The following is a 20,437-nucleotide window of genomic DNA, read 5'->3' as shown; positions in this document are numbered from 1 at the left end:
GGTACAAACATTGCAAATGAACTGTACATAGAATGAGCATAGAATGAATGACCTATAGCTGGCTGTTGTGATCACACCAGGAGTATTTTTCAAATCACCAACATCTGCAAAATGAATAGCCACAGGGTACAGTAAGTGGGCATGGAAGTAGGAAATACCTGCATGCCAATACCATACAGAATACAACCAAAGTCATTGAAATGTAAAGTTACACTGTCTCACTTGTGTGTCATTGGAAGTACTGACGGATTATAGATGTTCTGTTGGCCTCATCCTCACTGTCCACAGGGACCACTGCTGCCACAGGGGCATCTCCAGTTTCCTCCTCCTTCAGAAAAGGGACATGGTGTCTGAGGGCCAGGTTGTGCAACATGCAGCATGCCACTACTGTCTTGCAGACATTCTTGAGTAAGTAGCACAGGGATCCACATGTTAGATGGAGGCACCAGAACCTGGCCTTAAGGAGGCCAAAGGTTCTCTCAATTATCCTTCTGGTTCACCCATGTGCCTCATTATAACACTCTTCTGCCCTTGTCCTGGCATTCCTCACAGGGGTCAGCAGCCACAATAGCTTTGGGTCACCAGAGTCACCTGCAAATATTGAGGGACAACATTTAGCCACACACTATCATATATGGCCAACACCATAGCCATACACCAACATATACTGTGTGGGAACCAGGGCTCACCTATTAGCCACACCCTGTGCCTCTGTAGTTGGGCCATCACTTTTGGGATGCTGCTATTCCTCAGGACAAAGGCATCATGCTCCGACCCAGGATACTTAGCATGGACGAGGAAGATATACTGGTCCGCCAAGCACACCATCTGCACATTCATAGAGTGTAAATTCTTACGATTTCTGAACACTTGTTCATTCTGGCAGGGGAGAAGAAAGGAGGGGGGGACGAATGCAATATGTGTTCTGTCAATTGCCCCAATTATATTGGGGATATGTCCCATTGCATAAAACTCGGCCTTCACAGTGGCCAAATCCTCAACCTGGGGGAATGCAATGTAGCTGCACATCTGTTTTATCAGGGCAGGCAACACTCTTGTCAGCACTATTGAGGACATTGGCTGTGACATCCCTGCTGCCAGGCCCACTGTCACTTGGAAAGAACCAGTTGCCAGGAAATGGAGAACTGATAGCACTTTCACAAGATGGGGGATCCCAGTGGGATGACGGATAGCAGATATCAGGTCAGGCTCCAGTTGGGCACACAGCTCTGTGATTGTGGCCCTGTCCAGTCTATAGGTGAGTATAATGTGCCTGTCCTCCAGTGTAGCCAAGTCCACCAGAGATCTGTACACCGGGGTATGTCTCCATCTCCTATTCATCTGCAGCAGTAAAAATCTAAGGGGCAAAAGAGTGAGGAGGCTGGCACAAACTGAACAATGGAGCCACAACAGTAGTCTTGCAAACTGTAAACATGTAATGGGTCAGTGTGATTTGTCCAGTATGTGCCTATTTATCCTGTGATGCAGCATTATTCCATAGGCCTGCCCCCCCCAGAAAATGGCATCCGCATGTCCTGTGTGGAGGGACAGTGGAAGTGAGGTAATGCCGCTGATGTTGTGCACCGTGGCCAGAGGCGGTCGGGAACCGCCATTTTCTATCTGATTCCTCACTTGTTTCCTGACCTTCCATAGGAGAGGACCTACACTGCATGTGCTGCTGGGACCGGTGTCTGGAACCTACCATGGCCTGTGTGACCGGGGAAAGGGCCCCAGCCTTCACTTCAGAGGAGTTGGAGAGACTGGAGGATGGGGTCCTACCCCAGTACGGACTGCTGTATGGGCCTGCAGACCAACAGGTGAGAACACTGGGGGCACGATGCATGTGGCATGAATGTATGGAGGTGTGTGTGAAGGCATCGTGTAAGGGGGGGAGGGATGTCCTCCTGGCTGGGTACACATTGAGTGCTGGGCTATGTGTGTGCCAATAGTGCTGGAAATGGGTATGGTGGGCCATTTGTATTACTGGCTGGACTGTTTGTCTAATGGTGTTCTCCTGTCTGTATTTGCCCCTGCAGGTCAGCGCCCATGAAAAGTGTACGCCAACGGTGGTGTTGGTTCAGTCATTGACCCAGTGTATCCTTTGTCTCTCTCTCCCCCTTTCTTGTTTTGTCATCCTGTCCTTGTGTGCATTAGCATCACCTGGCGGAGGAGCAGGGGCACCGGCGACAGAGGGAGCTGCATCCCACAGGCCCCAGGAGGCAGAGTCCACCAATGCTGAGGGCACCAGTGGGATGGAGGGCGAGGGGAGCACCACAGCGGAGACTGGTGGGGACAATACTGACTCTGATATCTCCTCCGATGAGAGCTCCCTGGTGGTGGCTGACACCTCTGTGACCACTCCAGCTACATGTACAGCCGCCACCCCGTATCAGCATCGCCCTCCAAACAGCCGCTCAGTGAGTTGCCTGTCCCCGCTCACCCAGGAGGGTGGGCATCTCCTTCGCCCCCAGGCACCTGAGGCCCTGCCCCAGTCAGCCCTGCTGCCCTGAGTGAGGAGGCTATTGACCTCCTGAGATCCGTCTCCGTAGGGCAATCAACTTTTGTCAATGCCATCCAGGGGCTGGCAGCTCAGATGCAACAATCTAATGCATTCCTGGAGGGCATTCACACTGGATTGGCGGCCCAACAGAGATCGATCCAGGCTCTGGCCTCCTCTCTGATGGCAGCCATTGTCCCTGTTTCAACCGTACCCCCTCCAACTTCCACTTCCTCACTTCCCAGTCCCATTCCCATCAACCGCAACGCATCCCGAGCACACAGCTAAACGAGCATGCACACAAGACAACACCCAAGAGTGTTATAGGCAAACACAAGTACCACACTTCATCCCACAGGCACTCAGTTGCAGACACAAAAACATCCACTATTTCCACAGGCTCCCCCTCCTCCACCTCCCACCCAGTTACGTCCGCACTCACACCTGCATGCACTACATCATCATCCACTACCTGCATCATCACCACACCAAGCAGAACACACACCTGACTGGCAGACACCTCCACAACATCCATGCACACATCCTCTGTGTCCTCTCTCCCTGTATCTGTCCCCCCTCCTAAAGTACACAGACGCAAGCACTCAGACACCCAACAGCCATCCACCTCACAACAGCATACATCCCATGCACCTGGCCTCACATCCAGTAGGCGAACACCTCCTACAACCACTCCTTCATCCTCCACTCCCATTTCTGCTCCCTCTTCTCGCCCCAAAGTCCCTAAAAATTGACCTCTTCCCTACCCGCTCCGTCCTGCACGTATGGCCAGGGTATCAAGAACCCAGCTAAGCACCTCTGCCAGTCAATGGGCCCAGTTCCGTCAGCACCTACTCGTGTTGGAAAGGATTCCAGGCCACAAATACTGAAGGGGAAGGAGCCTGCACCAGCCAGCAGAAAGGGGAAGGAGCCTGCACCAGCCAGCAGAAAGGGGAAGGAGCCTGCACCAAGCAGCATAAAGGGGAAGGAGTCTGTATCAGCCAGCAGAAAGGGAAAGAAGCCTGCACCCGCCAGCAGAAAGGGGAAAGAGCCTGCACCAGCAAGGAAAAAGGGGAAGGAGCCTGCACCAGCAGCTGTCACAGAGCTCCCACCGCCAGCCGTGGTTGTGCAGACAGTGAGTGCATGGGCTGAGCAGGAGCCTCCCACAACCACCACCACCACAGTGCAGCCATTGGAGGGTGCAGGGGCTGAGCAGGAGTCTCCCACAACCACCACCACAGTGCAGCCATCGGAGGGTTCAGGGGCTGATCAGGAGCCTCCCACAACCACCATCACCACAGTGCAGCCATCGGAGGGTGCAGGCCTTGCACTCCTCAGGACCAAGCACAGGGCATGTTGGCCCCTCCAGAACCAGTGGAAAAGTCACCCACCTGAGGGACTGTGGCCTTGCACTCCCCAGGACCAAGCACAGGGCATGTTGCCCCCTCCAGAACCAGTGGTCTTGTTTTCGCATCTGGCTGAGGTGCCCCCCCTGCTCTCCCTGAGCTGCCTGCCTGTTTGCCAACTGATGCCTCTGCAGGGTTCTCCCCGTATTAATGTAGGGAACAAGTAGGGCCTTGGACTTTGCCCTGTGGCCATGTGACCCCTGTGAACTGAGGACTAGGCAGTGTCCCTTTTTTCACATTTGTACATATCGGTTGCATTGCCAAATCAAATTATTACTTTTGATATTGATCTTATTACAATCACTCTAGTCAATTCCTGTTGTCCTTGCATTATTCAGACGATTTACGGGGGTACATTGTTTTTCTTGTGCAGCTGGTTGTGTGAATGGGGTGTGTGCTGTGCGTCGTTGTGTTACTCTCGTTCCCCCCCCCCTCTCCCTTGTGTGCTAGGTGGCTGTACGCACAGTTGTCGTCTTCGCCGGCATTGGTGTTCATGGTGGAGCATAACATAGAAGATCATCGGGAAGACTTGCATTTCTGGTTCCATGGCGGTGTGGTTCTTCCCTGTGTCTCCAATGGTGAGTCCTTTCACTTCTGTGCTCTGTTTCCGCCAGCCTTTTGATGGCGTTGGTACCGCACCGGAAAAGGTGGTGGTTTGGCATGTCATAATATGGTGGGCGGTACTTTGTCTTCCGCCTGGCTGTAGGTGGCTACCGCTGTGGTGACTGTTGTTTCCTCCCAGGCGGTCGGTGTGGTACATTGGCTGTCTTTCAGAGATATTACCGCCATGGTCATAATTTGGTGGTACTTACTGCCAGCCTGTTGGCGGTATTTCTGCCACTTTATCACCGACCGCTTGGGTCGTAATGAGGGCCATAATCTTTTTCATATATGGCAGATTAATGAGATTGGAGACTGCCTGGAAAAGAACCTATGAAGAGTTGGAGGCCTGAGAAGTACCTGAAATAAAAGAGGTCTTAGTAGCAATAAGAGACAATTTACAATGCATGAGTTATTTACATTTATTTGGTGCTTTCACAACCTGATATATATGTGTGTGGGTGTGTGTGTACGCTTGTGTGTGTACCGACAAGATTATTTTCTCAGTACAATACAATTTCAAGTTTTCATCAATACAAAGACATTTGCGGAGTGGATGCTTAAAAAACAATGCGCACCCAGCAAGTCTGTAGCGCTCTGTGGCTGCAGTCACAACACTGAAATCCTGGCCACTCAAGTGGGGATTCCTAAAACGGATTGACGATTCTCTACCTGAGTGGCCTACCTGAAATAAACTTAAATGTGTGCAATTGGTTAATCAGCAAACCTAAAGGCTTATTTAGAAGCCAATGTATGGCTTGAATTGATGGAGTCATTTTAGGCTACATGGTATCAAAAGTAGTAGTGTTATCAGTAATATTCCGAAGTGTGTCCTTCTAATCGAACCCTAATAAAAACCTTTGCACTAGGTATAGCATAATTACATATTGCTGCAAATATAGATATATTTAAAGCACTTCTGTTATCCTAAACTCTAACAGTGTGATGTACCAAATATCAACTGGCAAAAGGTGGTTTAAAACTGAGCACCAACGTTTTGCAAATGGAAATGGATTTTGCTAACCGACCTATTTAGTAATAGATTGTGTCACAAAAGTAGTGAGTCACAATCTTACCTACCTAATCAGTATAATGGTGGGCACAAATTGCAACTCACCATGACTTTCTATAGATGACCTGCAAAATACCTAGTATGAGTGATCATTGAGGCCCCATCATGAGCGCAGCACAGCACACATCACCTAAAGAACTGTGTATGTGTGCTGGACGCTGCAGCAGCCTGGGCTTAGAATCACAACAGGAGGGGGCGAGGGGTTAAGGGGGCAGGTCAGTTGCTTGGGGCTAAAGCCTTTTTAGCTCAATAGGCATTGATTGCCTGGTTTGGGCAGTACTTTGTTTTGGTGGCTGCTGGTGGGCGGCATCTGCGCTTATTAACAGGGCCGCTGGAATTATGTGATAGGGGATGACCAAATAATGCAGCAGGGTTGATAAAATTATGTGGTCAGAATAGGGAACTATATTGTGAATGACAGCACATTTTTAGATAGTATTACTTAATTATTTTGTAATTCGTACATGTCTAAGCTCAGGGTTCACTTCACCAATACCACTTTAACACCTAAGTATAGCAATAAGCAACTGAAGGTGGCCAGTCAACCCTTCTGTAAGACCTTCAGCTCTGTAGCAACAGTTTGCTTTTTGCTTTTCTGCTCAAGCCGACTCTTTCCTTTCTATGTGCTGTAGTGCATTTCAACTACTATTGCTTCATGCATACGTCGTCACCTGGGCATCATCATTGTTCATACTGCCCTCGGTCCCTGATGTAACTCTCTACATGCCGCTGCCTCCTTGCCTGCTCTTTGTTCTCCTCCCTTTTCATTTTTCTCTACCTGCCATATCACACTCCTTACATTTCACCTTTGTCTTCTTTTTTATTTACCCGTGGCTCCTTCCCTCTGTCTCTACTTCCATTTATATTTACTGTTGGCTCCTCCGCCACCTCTACTCCCTGCTTGTCCTAAAGTTCCCTGCTGCTAAGGTAGACCAAATGGAATACCATAATGACTTAAAAGCAATGACCGCCAAGAATATATTCACAACATAACGTCGATGGTGAGGAAGAAGGGGAAAGAAGAGAGTGTGCAGTAGAGTGGATTACAACAATAGGGAAATATAAATGAGGTACAAATCCTTTGCAAAGTATCACATGTCTAGTGAGTTGCTGCACAACATATCAATTAATAGATTAAGCCTGCGAGGGATTAAGACACATTTTGTGCCAATTCTATTGCAGAGAGGAACCTACATCTAAAGTCGAATGCTTGTCTGAAGATAGGGATGAACACCTAGGAGACGTAAAATGAGTTCCTGCACTGTTAAAGTTAGTTACTGTGCAAGCAGAAAGAGTGGAACTCTGTCACAAGCAGTCCCCCATGTTTTTGTAGAGCTGAGCCCCAATGCAGATACAGCGGAGTCTCTGCATACATAATGCTGCACCACTGCACAGATGGAGCTGAGCTCATACAGATATTAATTTGAGCTAATTTACAGACAGTTGCTCTCTTGCACTGAAACAGAGCTGATTCCCTGTATACATAGAAATGAGCCCCTAAACAGATAGTCATGTTCCTTCGCAGACTGAGGTGCACCAGTTCAGGGACTGGGTTGATCTGTGAATTCCAACAATGTAAAAGGTGATCTTTTATGGGGATTTAGATACTTGGCACCAGCTGCTATTCTGTGGAGGTACCATAGGTTTCTCATCCAGGTTAGTTTCCAGCATGGACTGTCTCTGATAGGAAGTGAAGGGAAGGTGGGAGGTAGGATGAGAGTGAGAGAGAAGAGTCTGATGGAAGCAATTGTGGGTGGAGCGATAGAAATAGAGAGATAAGATAGAGAACAGTGAAAGAGAAGAGTGTGAAAATGTAAAGATAGAATATGGAGGGCAAAGTGAAGAAAAATGAAAGGAGAATGTCACTTCATTGGTAAAGAAGAGAGAAGGAGTGTGAAATGGGAGATGGCAGAGTGGGTGACGTGCAAACAAGTAGGATAGCAATGAAACTACAGGAAACTATAAAGCACATTTCACCCTTTCCCTTTGTTCCCTTATTCACCAGACATCTGCCTGTCACCTTGTCATTGGGCGATGCCAGTGATAGTAGTGGATGTTGTGGGTACTAATCTCCAAAGAAACATTTTGGTCACTGACTGGCATCTGGATGCCTGGAGACCTGGATTTGAATCCAGCTTGGTATTTGACTGAAAAGTGTGCAGTTCTATACAGATCACTTAATTTCAATGTGCTTAAAATTTAAATTTGTGAAAAGTTATTGTAAATTTGTGATAATTCAAACATTTAACCCTCTCTTGAGATCCTTCTCAAAAAGTACAATGTTCCTTTGCTTCCCAGTTAGGTCTATGCTATATAAATATCAACATGTTGTTGTATTGTGAACTGGTATTTCACTTATTCCTCCCTGTGAATGCTTCTACCAATTGAACTCTTGTGAACAATCTTCATTTTGTGACAGCCAGATAAAAGCCTCCCATATCCTTCTTTATCCTAATACTTTCTCCACATCTTTAATAGGATTCTTATAAGCCTACTCTGTGACTATGGGAGCGCACTCTTGTGCTCATTAGAAGATCCTCCCACAAACATGTTCTTGTGCCATGGAAGCATTTGCTGCTTTTAATAAGAAAATAACCTTTCCAATAAGGCTTCAGTGCTTTCTTTTCTGTTTGTCAGACATGCAGACGAGACACAGGACTTGCTTATTAAAAAAGAAAAACAAGGCAACAGCCTTCTTAACCTATGAACCCAAAATCTGGAACAACATTCCTTTGTTCATCATGACTGCCTACACCTGCTTCAGTGTAGGAAAGTGCTGAAGACAAATCATTTAGACCTGGCATCCTAGTTATGGTTCCCCCCCTAACATTTTGCCTTCAACCCTCCTGTTTTGCTGACTTTGTCTTTGCTGGCCTTAGGACTCTGCACACTTTACGTCTGCTAACCAGTGCTAAAGTGCTCTCTCCGATGTAGATGGTAGTATTGGCGTATACCCAATTGGCATATTTAATTTACATGTAAGTACCTAGTAAAGTGGCACTACCTGAGCACATGACCTATAAATTAAACACTACTAGTGGGTCTGCAGCACTGATTGTGCCACCCAAACATGTCTTAGGCCTGCCATTGAACAGTGCCATTTCGACTTGACAAGATAAACCTATTGCCAGGCCCAAACTTTCCTTTTTAATACTTATGTTACCATTAGGGTAGTCCCAAGACAGTCCCGAGGGCAGGTTGTAGTGTATTTAAGAAGCAGGACATGTACTTTTAAAGTTTTACATGTCCTGGTAGTGAAAAACTCTTCATTTTGCACTACTGCAAGCCTGCTTCTCCCATAGAGTAACACTCAAGTTACCGTACTACATTTATAGGCTGCAGCTTTCAAATGGAAACAGGTGACCAGTTCATGTTTGATATCTTTGGAATGGTTATGAAAAATCCTCTGTTATGGTAAAGTCGAATTTTAAATTACAAATTTTGAAAACGCCACTTATAGGAAGTTATAATACAAAGTAAATAAATACCCTAGTATACTGTAGATTCAATGTTGTTTCAAGACAGACATGCAGACACCATTCAATATGTCTCAACCCAAAAACTTCAGGGCTCTTTTGAACTAATTCTAGAAGAAACCATTAACACAAGTTTAAAGAGGATTCTCAGTGAAAAAAATTGGAACTCATGTCGACTCTTTTTATAAACATTCATGATTTCCATTTGCGTTTTCAAATTTTACACAAGAAGTGTGCTTGAAACCTTTTACAACAACACAAGATTCCTAAATGTCCTCAGTAAAAAACAATGTTAATCTTGCAATCAATTGTTATATGCAATTCTTTTTTATGGAAGTGAGAAAAAGGCAACCTCATTTATTTTATATGAGTTCATAGGGGATCTCCTGCCCCAGCACCATATAGTGTCCTTAACCAAAAAAGAGAATCCAATCACAGCTTAAAAAGGCACTGAAGCACTATCTTGGGCAAGTAAACACATTTCGATCTTCATGGGGACATCAAGTATCTCCATCAGGGCTAATGTAGTTCTTATACACAACAAACATGTCACTTCCCCTAGATGTGTACTGCAATATGTCAAACGGTGGACCGGTGCTCTTCTCTTTACCACAAGTGGACTAATAATTGTTGCTTTACTGTAGACATAAAATTTGAATTTTAATCAATCATGTGTTATTGGTTTGAAAAATAAATGCATTTTAAAAAATGTCTTGAAATAATCTTGAATTTGTGGCATAAGAGGGTATTTGTTTTTTTTTGTATTGTTTTAAAGTACCCCAGCCCTCATTTTCCTTAAACGGTCGAGCTCCAGTTTTGTCTACTTCTAGGAAGTTGAGATTTTTCTGCCTCAGCCATTCAATGCCTGCAGCCTGTCTTTGGCTCCCATGACTGGGTGTAGCTGCCTTTTCCGCTTTGTGTATATCTCCTAGACAGCCACACCCAATACAGCGCTAGGGTGTTCCTGGATGGGCCATCACTGGCAGGATGGGAAGACGGAGTTGGTCATAGCCCCACTTACACTTGCTTAGAATGGGTCCTACCTCCACACAAAGGGCTGCATACCTCTTGTATTTAGTCTGGAGCCATGGCAGGGTATGCAGGAAGACTGTGCAGTTAAAATGGAAACCTCTAGAAGCTTCTTCCACTTCAAAGGAGGCACATTATATAAATATTGGGCCTCAGGCACCAACTCTTCAGTATATGTCTGGACCTGTGGATACTCTGGCAGGAAGAAGGACTGCTGTGCTGCTGAAAGGACTGCTACTCTGCTGGACTGCTACTCTTCTGGACTGCTGCTATGAAGGACTGCTGTCCTGCCCTCTTGCCTGGGTGAGAAGGACTGGACCTGAACCTGTTGATCCCAGGACCCCAGAGTGACTCCAAAGGCTAGTTGGCTGGCCCCCTGACTGGATCCTCAGGGACAGAAGGCTCCAACAACCTTGAACCCTCCACCAGGGCTCTGCCATCAGTAAATCATACCCCGCCAAGTGATGCCACCCAATTCCTGGCCCCTTGGAAGTGAACCTCAAGATGCTCTGCCAGCCTATCTGTGGATGCAACAGAACCAACTCATCTCCTATGCTGTGTGGCGCAATTCCAAGCACAACTGATACATTTCCCCTGCTGCAAGGATTTTCTCAGTGCAAGGACTCCGCATTGACCTTGCATTTCGCATCACAACTGCCGCTGTGTGAAACTTCCGTGATGCAGGCGCTCTCATCGCAGACCTCTTGTCGATGGCAGCCTTGTCAATGATGTGGGTTCTTGCATCACAGTCTTGCAGCTCCTCGGAACCGACACATCGTCTCAACTGCTCAATGCATCCTTGAAGCCAGAGTTTTTGTTGAAAGTCCTTGTTGATAAAATCCTCGGTGATGATGCAGGAACCCGCTTTGCAGCTCCTCGGAACCAAAGCATCACCTATGCTTCACAATGCATCCTCAGTGTGGGACCTCACAACACTCCTCAGTCAGGAATCAAGGTACTCTTGTTCAGGGGTCTAACTGGATCCATGTAGCCGGCCTGTGCTCATTCACTGTTGAGCTGAACTTGTGACTTTGTCCCAGTCTAGCACAACCAGATATACACAGTTGAGACTTCATGCCTTTTGGTGCTGTTTTCACGGAAATCTTTAAAATTGCATATTTCCGGTTCCACTGATTGCAGTTTTGTTATTTTGGTCTTGTTATGTTTATTAAAATGTACTCTAATTCTCTAAATTGCTTTGGGATTTTTTTCTTGTGTTGTGTTTCACTTTATTACTGTTTGAAGTGCGGCAAAAATACTGTACACAATGCCTCCAAGTTAAGATAGACTGCTCCGTGCTAAGCCACCAGAGGGTTGAGCACAGGCCAATTTGGGGTTTGCTTGTGCCTCAATTTGACAAGGATTGTGGTTGCTGCTCAAGTAGGGTTCCACCTCCCTCAACCAGTAACCAAATTTCTCACATTATCTATTTGTAGAATACTATATCCTGAGGAAGTAATGGTTCTTTTCAGTCTTAAAAATCACCTACCTCTTGAGTCACACACTGTGTATTTGCCTTGCACCCAGTGCAGTGCCCCACTGCTTTTCAGGTAGGTTTGCTGTATACAAATACCACATACCTACAACAGCTTAGTGTCAGTCAGGAGGTGAAAGTTGTACGGTGCAGACCTCAAAGGCCGTGCCTCTGCTGTTGTGGTCTCTTAGCACACCCACCATCTGCTTTGCTTACTGATTCAGGGGGCTTTGAAGATACTTGGACCTCTTGGACATTTGAAGTCTGACTCTGATTGAGACCTGCAGTGAAAAGAGTAAAAGCGATGGAGCATCCAGTGGAGATCCCGTGATCTGTGTATAAAGCTTTATGGCACGAGTAAAGTAATGCTGTTTTTTAAGCGAGAGGGATACAGTGTTACAGTGGTGAGTGGTTCTTGGTGGGCCTCTTCTGTCTGCAGCTTGGCAGACAAAGGCTCCTAATTAATTTGGGAGGGGGAGCGAGTGAAAGGAAGGATGGCTGGATGAACGGAATGGTGGATGGATAGAGGCATGGATGGATGAGTGAAAGGATGGACATAAGAATTGAAGAGTGAGTGAAAGGCAGGGAGGGTGTACGGGTGAAAGGGAGACTGGATGGATGGGTTGATGGATGATGAGAGAAAGGATGGATGAATGGATTGATGGATGGTAGAATGGGTGAAAACCTGGATTGATGAGTGGAAGGGTAAATAGATGAAAGGATGGATGGATGGAGTGAAAGTAAGAATGGATGGGTGAAAGGATGTATGTGATTATGGATGAGTAAAACAATGGATGTCTTGAGTGGATGAGTGAAAGGGTGAATTGATGGATAGATGAATAGATGTATAGATGGATGATTGAGCGAAAAGATGGATGGCTGAATGAAAGGGTAAATGGAGGGATGTATGTATGAATGGATGGATGAGATGAAGGGTGGATGGATGGGTATAAGGCATATGGCTGAGCTAAAGGGTTGATAGATGTATGAGCCAAAAGAAGGATGATGGATGGATGGAGTGAAAGGATGGATAGATGGAGCGAAAGGATGGATGGATGAGCAAAAGGATTGATGGTTGGATGGATGGATGATTGAATGGATGGTTTGGCTTGACGGATAGGTGTCCCTGGACCATTGGCTGCTCCCCTTTAAGGGCTCCATAGCTACACTACACCCTCCTTGTCTTGTAGTCTATTTTTATTGTATCAAGAGTAAATAATTATTCACTCTTGATATAATACAAATAAAATGCAGTACCGCTTCCGGTCCAGGAACAAACTGAGGCAGCTGGTGACATTGTTTGATTGCTGACACAGGTGCATGAAGGTGCCTCCGTAATCCATCACACATACTGTTAAGAGCTGGTGAAATCCCAGCCCTGTGAGCATGTATGTGTGTGAGTTAAAATGAGAGCAAGTTGGTGAAGGGATGAGTTACAGCGGGTAAGAATGAGTGACAGAAAGAACCAGTATGTGTGAGAATGAATGTAAGCAAGTCAGGGAGAATGACATAGCGTGTAACTGAGTGTTACTGTGTTTCAGACTGAATCACAGTAAGACTAGTTCAGAATGCGTGAGAATGACTGGGGTTGAGTGAGGTAGGACCTGGCCCTTTTTGCAGGGTTATCCCAAAACTTTTTGCCTCCTTCCTCATATTTGTTCTGACTTGTTTTTGTTGGCTTTAGTACCAGGGCACATTATCACTGCTAACCAGTGCTAAAGTACACATGCTCTCTGTCTAAATTTGATTGGTGATTGGTTTATTCATGATTTGGCATATTAGAGTTACTGGTAAGTCCCTAGTAAAGTGCACTATGTGTGCCCAGGACCTGTACATCAAATGCTACTAGTGGGCCTGCAACACTAATTTGTATCACCCACATGAGTAGCCCTGTAAACCTGTCTCAGAACTGACACTGCAGTGTCTGTGTGTGCGGTTGTGTGCTGCAAGTTCAAAGGTCACCCCGAGGTAGGCCCAAGGCAGCTCCATCGGCAGGGTGCAGTGTATTTAAAAGGTAGGACATGTACTGGTGTGTTTTACATGTCCAAGTAGTGAAATACTTCCAGATTCGTTTTTTACTCTTGTAAGGCCTATCTCTCCCATACGTTAACATGGGGATTGTCTTTAAATATCTTTTAAGTGCAATTTCCCATTGGGAGCAGATGGAGATGTGGAGTTAGGGTCTCTGAACTCACAATTTAAAAGTACATCTTTTGTTAAAGTTGTTTTTCAGATTGTAAGTTTGAAAATGTCACTTTTAGAAAGTGAGCATTTTCTTGCTTAACCATTCTGTGCCTCTGCTTGGCTGCTGAATACATGTCTGAGCCAGACTGACAGTTGGGCTGTTTGTGAGTTCACTCTAGACAGTGACACAGAGTAGCTGAGGTGTGTTCTGCATATCCTGATGAGTCTTCATGGGGTAGAGTGGGAGGGAGGAGCTGACGCCTGAACTTGAAAGGGCTGTGCCTGTCCTCTCACAGTACAATCTCCAATCCCCTGGTGTGTGTCTGGGGCAGGGCAAGGAAGAGGCATGTGCACTACAAATACTTTCCTTTTAAGTTTGCCTACTTCAAAGGCAGAAATGAGTATAAGTATTGGACTGCTGACCACATAACTTTAGATCGCTTCTGGATCAAGCGGAACCTCTGCCAAGGAGAAGATCTTGATGCTTAAGGAGGACCTGCCGCTCTGCCTGTTGCTTTGCTGTGCTGGCCTGCTTCTGCCTTAAGAGGGAAAGGACTGGACTTTGCCTTCTGAAATCCTGCTTGTGAAGTTTCTCCAAGGGTTTGGACTGAGCTTGCCCCCTAATCTGAAGTCTCTGGGATATCAAAGACTTCATCTGCCAGCGCCTGGGCCCTTCTGCTAAGAGTCCCGACTTGCTAAGTGGTGCAAAATCCAGTCCCTGAACCCTTAGAAGTGGAAACTAGTAACTTGCGAGGGAAAATCCACGCACCACTCTGTGCGCATCATCAAGGCAGCGCCTGTCCCGCAGCTGAACATTCGACACAGCGCCTGCGACGCAACGCCTGTTCTCAATGCGGACCCTTCGCACAACGCGTCAGAATTTTTCACACATCCACCCTGGGTGTCAAAATCTTTCACATCCAAGCACAGACCTGAAGCTGCTTGTGCGGAAATCGACGCATCCCTTCCTTGCGAGGACGGCCCCACTTGCGAATAAGGAATTGACACATCACTTGCTTTTCCACACACGCTCGCCCATGCAGCTTTATTTATGATGCATACCAGGTACTTTGTGCAAAAACAACGCATCCATTGATTTCTATGGATTAAGACTCTTTTAATGTAAAAATTCATGTTTGCTTGTGTATGTTGGATTTTTGTCGTTTTGGTCTTGTTTGATTTAGATAAATATTGGCTATTTTTCTAAAATGGTGTGTAGTCCTTTTGTGGTGTTTTTACTGTGTTACTGTGTGTGTTTGTACAAATATTTTACATATTTCCTCTGAGATAAGCCTGACTTCTTGTGCTACGCTACGAAGGGGGTGATCAGGGCTTATCTGAGCTGTTTATTACCCTTACCCCGACTAGAGTGAGGGTCCCTACTTGGACAGGATGTAAACTGACTGCCAACTAGAGGCCCCATTTCTTACATGTGAGATAGAGTGGGCTAGAGTAGAATGAGTGAGACTGTGTGAATTAGTGAGACCAAGTGAGACAGTAAACTTAGTGCAAGAAAGTGTGAGAGAACCCTTGAAGGAAAAAGCTCTTTGCAATTCGAGCCAAAGCTTACCCCCCACTACTTTTAAAGGTCACCAGCCGCCTCTGGCATTGAGGCAGGTATTTTCCCCTTGCTTCCCTGAAGGGGAGGAAGGGATACATGAAACGTTTTGGGCCTGCTTAGGATAACTACAGAGAATTTTCAAAGATATTACAAATCCATCCAGAGGTATTTCCAAAGCGATAGACAATAATAGCAAAACACCAAAAAGGAACAAATTGATAACCTTCTCCAGAGAGTGAACACGTCAATGTAGCATTTCCGTGAAGCTATGTGACACTTGTGAATCTTGCAAAACAAGTTCCTGCTGAATTTTTCTGTGCTACTTCATCCTTTCTCCATCTCCTTTCATTTTTCCACATTCCTACCCCCATTGCTTGGAATTTGTGCTTCGTGCCCATCCTGGTCTTATTGTGCACAGGTTTGTGTCTTCTGACTGCTGTATGACCTAGCCTTAGTAAATACTATTCTCCTTTTGTGCCCCTTTCAGCTCAGTTTGAATGTCCCATCTGATTTCTTTCAATTGGTCCCCTGTGATTATTGTGTTAAAGCTCCTCCTGATTGTATAGCCTTTCCATTTGTGCATGTACTTTATGTGCTGCTCGCAGCCCCTCTCCTCCTGAGTGGACGTGTATCCTTAAATGTATTCTTAACCGTTATCTTGTTCTCGAAGTTAGCTTGGTCTACTGCTCCTAAAGACTGGAAGATGACCCTCTGGCTGACTGAAATGAAGGCGATCTAAAATGTGAATACTGTAGTTAATTGGGAGGATAAGTGCTTTCAGTGACAGCCCCTTCTGTAATTCATAGCGGCGTTCTGCGCTCATTCTTTTCCCTTTCTCAAACAGAGGTATTTGTGTTTCTTGTGTTCATTCACAGGCAGTCTGTGTTTTGGGTACTTTGTACGATAACCTGTTTATGTGAAAGGCCTAAAACCCATAAACCTATGTTGCCACTTTCACAACCTTTTCCTATTCGGTCACATTTATTGCACTATCTTGTGAACTTTTGAATGTATGCAACAATTCCCAGTTGAATGCAATAAAAACTTTTAAAATAGACGTCTGTGTGTCAAAAAAAGATCACTCCGCGCCACACTTTCTGTAGGCAGCAACTGATTTCCTTGTTCCCACCAGATAACAATATTTTTGTTTTAGTTCCATTCAACCGGTAAAAGACATATCACTAATGTGATGTTGACTATATAAGAGCTTTAAAATAGGTGCCGTGCTTGTGCCACTCCCAGTTTCTTCGTACTCAGCAATTGTACTTTCCTGGTCATCTTTTCTGGTATAATATGACGAGTTCAGCACCCACACTCTAATATTATTCTTACACCCCTGGGTTCATGTTATGACGTCCTGTAGACCCACAGCAAATGCTTTGGGATAGCTTTCGATGTAGTTGTTACTGCGCCTTTTTCCACATGGCAGTCATAAATTCGGGTATTTCTGCAGAGGCAAATTCTTTCAGGTTTGACTTGGATTATGAATCCCCGCATGTAGGATCACTGCATTACTTGTTGTACCAGTTGGGGTGGAAACGTCCTTCCCTTCAAATCAGTATGCTATCAGTATAACAGGGAAGCATTATTTAGTCATTCTTTGCGATTCAGTAACATGCTCATCTGCCCTGTTGCTAATGTAATCACTTATTAGACAACTTTATCATCTGTGCTTATCTTAATTCCCTCTTTTTAGCTTTTATTCCACGTGGTGCGACAGAAGACGTACTCCAGAAAACCACAGATCCAAAGGTAAGTGCATTAGAGAGTGAGATCGTTCCCTTTGTGTTGATGAGAACCATTTGTTTCCGCTCGTTGAATGAAAAAAGTGCATTCATTATGCAAACTGACAATGACAGTTTGAAGCAAAATTGTAAATCGCCGGTAAAGAGGTGGATGTCTTTACATTTCGACATGATGCTGGTGGTCATATACGACAGCTTAGGCTGGGAAATCTTAGGCCGGAGGTTCCCAACCTTTTGACTTTTACCATTACTGGATCCCAGGGACCCCTGCTGAATCATTATTGGAATTCGGGGACCTCCACTGAGTCAATACTGAAAGCTGGGGACCTAACCTGTTAATCTTATTTAATTTTCTAAACAGCGGCAGACCCCCTGAGGAGGCTTCGCAGACCCTCTGGGATCCCCCGACCACAGGTTGGGAACCACTGCTTAGGTGTTCTGTGGATGCAGGAGCTTGAGATCTTTGGTAGATAAGCAGTGGAGGTAGTCAGACCATCAGAGTCATGGGAGATGTTGGGTTGTGAGAGAGGCATGACGCATTGTCGTGGGGTTGTTTTTGCAGGGGGTGAACACTGGGAGCCATGTAGCAATCTCATGGCGTCATGCAACAAAGGCTTTCCGAGGAAACATAGGACAGACAATATAAAGGCCGGACTGGCCTGTATGGCAATTTGGCAGTACCAGCAGGGCTGGTCTGACAAGTCATATTGTGAGTCGTGTTTTTGGCTGTTTGTGGTCCTGATTTTTTTTATTTAGGGCGTATGCGTTTACTGTTGATTTCTCTGGTATTACAGCAAATATTGCTTGCAGCAAGCACAAATGCATGTCGTCTCCCATACCTTGCAAAGCACATGTACTCTTTATCTTCGCAAGTTCGAAACTGCACTGATTTGCAAATGAGCGCAACTTTTTTTAGCTATTTGATTCGCTAATGGGACCACTTTTATTTGGCGCTAAATGCTCATGCAGAGTTGCTTACCGACATGTTTGCATGCGGCTTCACGCATTAATGGCTGGAAGGCACTTCGTGCAGGTCTTTTCAGCTTAAACTGGTGGTGATAGTAAAACAAACTTGTCAGAAAACTCCAGAATTTGTCAATGGCAATTAAGGAGTATTATTTACGTTGCATTGTAATAATGTTCAGATTGTCCTAGAAGCCTTCATTTAATTAAAATACAAAGCACTTACGTGCACAAATATGTTGGGAAAACCCTTTGTATTGGGTTACCTGGGAATATTTACCTAGCATCTTTTATGATTGCCACTAACTGTCGTCTGTATGTTGAAGAGGGCCGTTTTTAATATTAAACAATATCTTAACCAGGTTCTACTGCCTGCAAATATTAGGAAATACAAGTTAACTTGAAGTACAGTGAAACCCGTGCGACAAGTTAAGGTCATTATTTGGAGGTTGTTATGAATGTATTAAGAACTTAAAAGCTAACTGCGCCTGCCAGACCCCTTGCAGTACCCGTAAATCCGAAACAGACCCCCCTGGCATTCGCATAGACGCTGTAAGGCAATAAACTATTACTATAACGTTGTGTTTAGTTTAAAACAATGCATTAGAAAGAAATGTAACTTTTTAAAGGGGTGGCAATGTTAAGCGTAGTAGACGCCTTGCAGCAATTACTTCAATTCATTTGAAAAATGGGGAAGCGGAAGTGACACCACATAAAATCTGACCCATCCCCGTTATTCAGAGTTATCTAACTACAGTTTTATGCTGTATTTGGGTTCCAAATTCGTCTTCTATTGTGAACAGACTTTTGAAATTGAAATCTTTGAAAGTAAAAAACATTGAGCTAAGGAAGCAGGCTCCAGTTCAAAGAAGGAACATTGTAACGTCACAGCAGTGGAAAGCAAGATATGATAGAGACTCTAACCTCAGATTCCTTACCTTAGAATCTCCCCCAGGCCTCAGACTGAATCTGGAAAACCTTCAGCAGTACCTCTGTGTGCCAGTAGTGTCGACACTATCTGCTTCAGAAGTGTTGCTGCAGTGCCTTCATAAGGGCCACCCATGCGCATGTACATCAGGTCCTTTCTTTCCACGCCCACACTGCAGATCTGGATAACTATCTTGGCCACTTTTTGAGCAACTTTTTTCAATTCTGTTTTTTTTTAGCTTGCTCCCGATACTCTAGGGACATGTCCCTATGAAACTCTCAGTTTCAGGCTTGTGAGTATTTTCATTGTCAGATGGTGTTGGATCCCCACCTGATTTGTTTCTTGTGCCTGGGGCCAGAGCACGCAGTGGCGGCCGGCAGCTTTAGGAGGGAGGGGGGCGGGCGGTAAGCACACACACACTCATTCTTTTACACACAGACACGCACGCACACACATCCATTAACAACACTCATTACATTCAAACATGCACGCACGCACCAAACATTCATTTTAAAAGTTCACACACCCTCATTCTTTCACACACACACGTATGCACATCCATTAACACTCATACCATTCAAACACAGAGTGGGATGGGGGTCAGTGAGACTGCTGACCCCACCCCACTCTGTGATGAAGTGTCACTGATTGACACTTGCCCTGGGCGCTTCAGGGCTTAAATCTGAAGCACCCAGGGTGAGTGTCAATGGGTGACGCTTTCCTCGTCACCCAGGGGAGAGGGCCTCGAGGCACCTTTGCTGAGCCGAGGAGGTCACGCCCATACAAGCTGTGACCTCCTCAGCCCAGCAAAGTTCAGCTCAGGCAGCCAGGAGTCTGCGCAAATCACGCATATCTCACTCCTGGCTGTCTGAGCTGAAAATTAAGACCTTTGTTCAGCCTGACAGACACTCTTCATGAGGGGCAAAAGGTTGGGGGGGCGTGGCCCCTCCGCCCCCAAAGGATGGGCAGGGCCTGAGAGCACGACCCCAAGGCCTGCGCCAAGTGTGAGTCCATGCACCCAAAGGCAATTCGTGAGCAGGCACTGAAGCTCGTGGCGAATGGCAGACATAGTCTGCGTGTCATTCCCTGTCCTGATCCTGTTCCCGTGGAAGCTCTTGAGGCTGGTCCAGGAGTCTTTCCTGCAGACGGTTGCTGTTTAGATCCTAGACCTCCTAGTTGAAGCCAGTTGAACGAGTTACTTACCTTCGGTAACGACTTTTCTGGTGGATACATTAGCTACCTGTGGATTCCTCACCTGATGAATACTCCCATGGCGCCAGCATTTGACGGAAATCTTCTTACTAGTCTCTGCACGTCGACGAGGACGTCACTCTAGCCCACGCGACGCCGTCTGACGTCATACAGGCAATAAGAAGTCCTCGCCGACGTGCCGATGACAGTACCAACATTTTTTACGTGCATGAGAATAATAATAATAACCCAATGCAATGAAAGAGCAAAGCAACATCTCTTAATATTGTAAATCACACAACATTGCAATAAAA

At 45.7% G+C, this 20,437-nt stretch overlaps 1 protein-coding gene across 1 annotated transcript in view; it reads left to right on the top strand.

Annotated features, from left to right (window-relative positions):
• The window catches only part of B3GLCT (beta 3-glucosyltransferase), a 902,740-nt gene that overhangs the window by 40,756 nt on the left and 841,547 nt on the right, over nucleotides 1-20,437 (top strand). The window contains exon 2 of the mRNA XM_069205575.1: nucleotides 16,993-17,048. Within this exon, the coding sequence (XP_069061676.1) occupies nucleotides 16,993-17,048 (56 nt within the window). The remainder of the gene's footprint in view (nucleotides 1-16,992; nucleotides 17,049-20,437) is intronic.

The sequence above is a fragment of the Pleurodeles waltl genome, chromosome 8 (genome assembly GCF_031143425.1).
Source record: "Pleurodeles waltl isolate 20211129_DDA chromosome 8, aPleWal1.hap1.20221129, whole genome shotgun sequence".
Classification (NCBI taxonomy): Eukaryota; Metazoa; Chordata; class Amphibia; order Caudata; family Salamandridae; genus Pleurodeles; species Pleurodeles waltl.
This window is presented reverse-complemented; position numbering and strand designations above follow the sequence as displayed.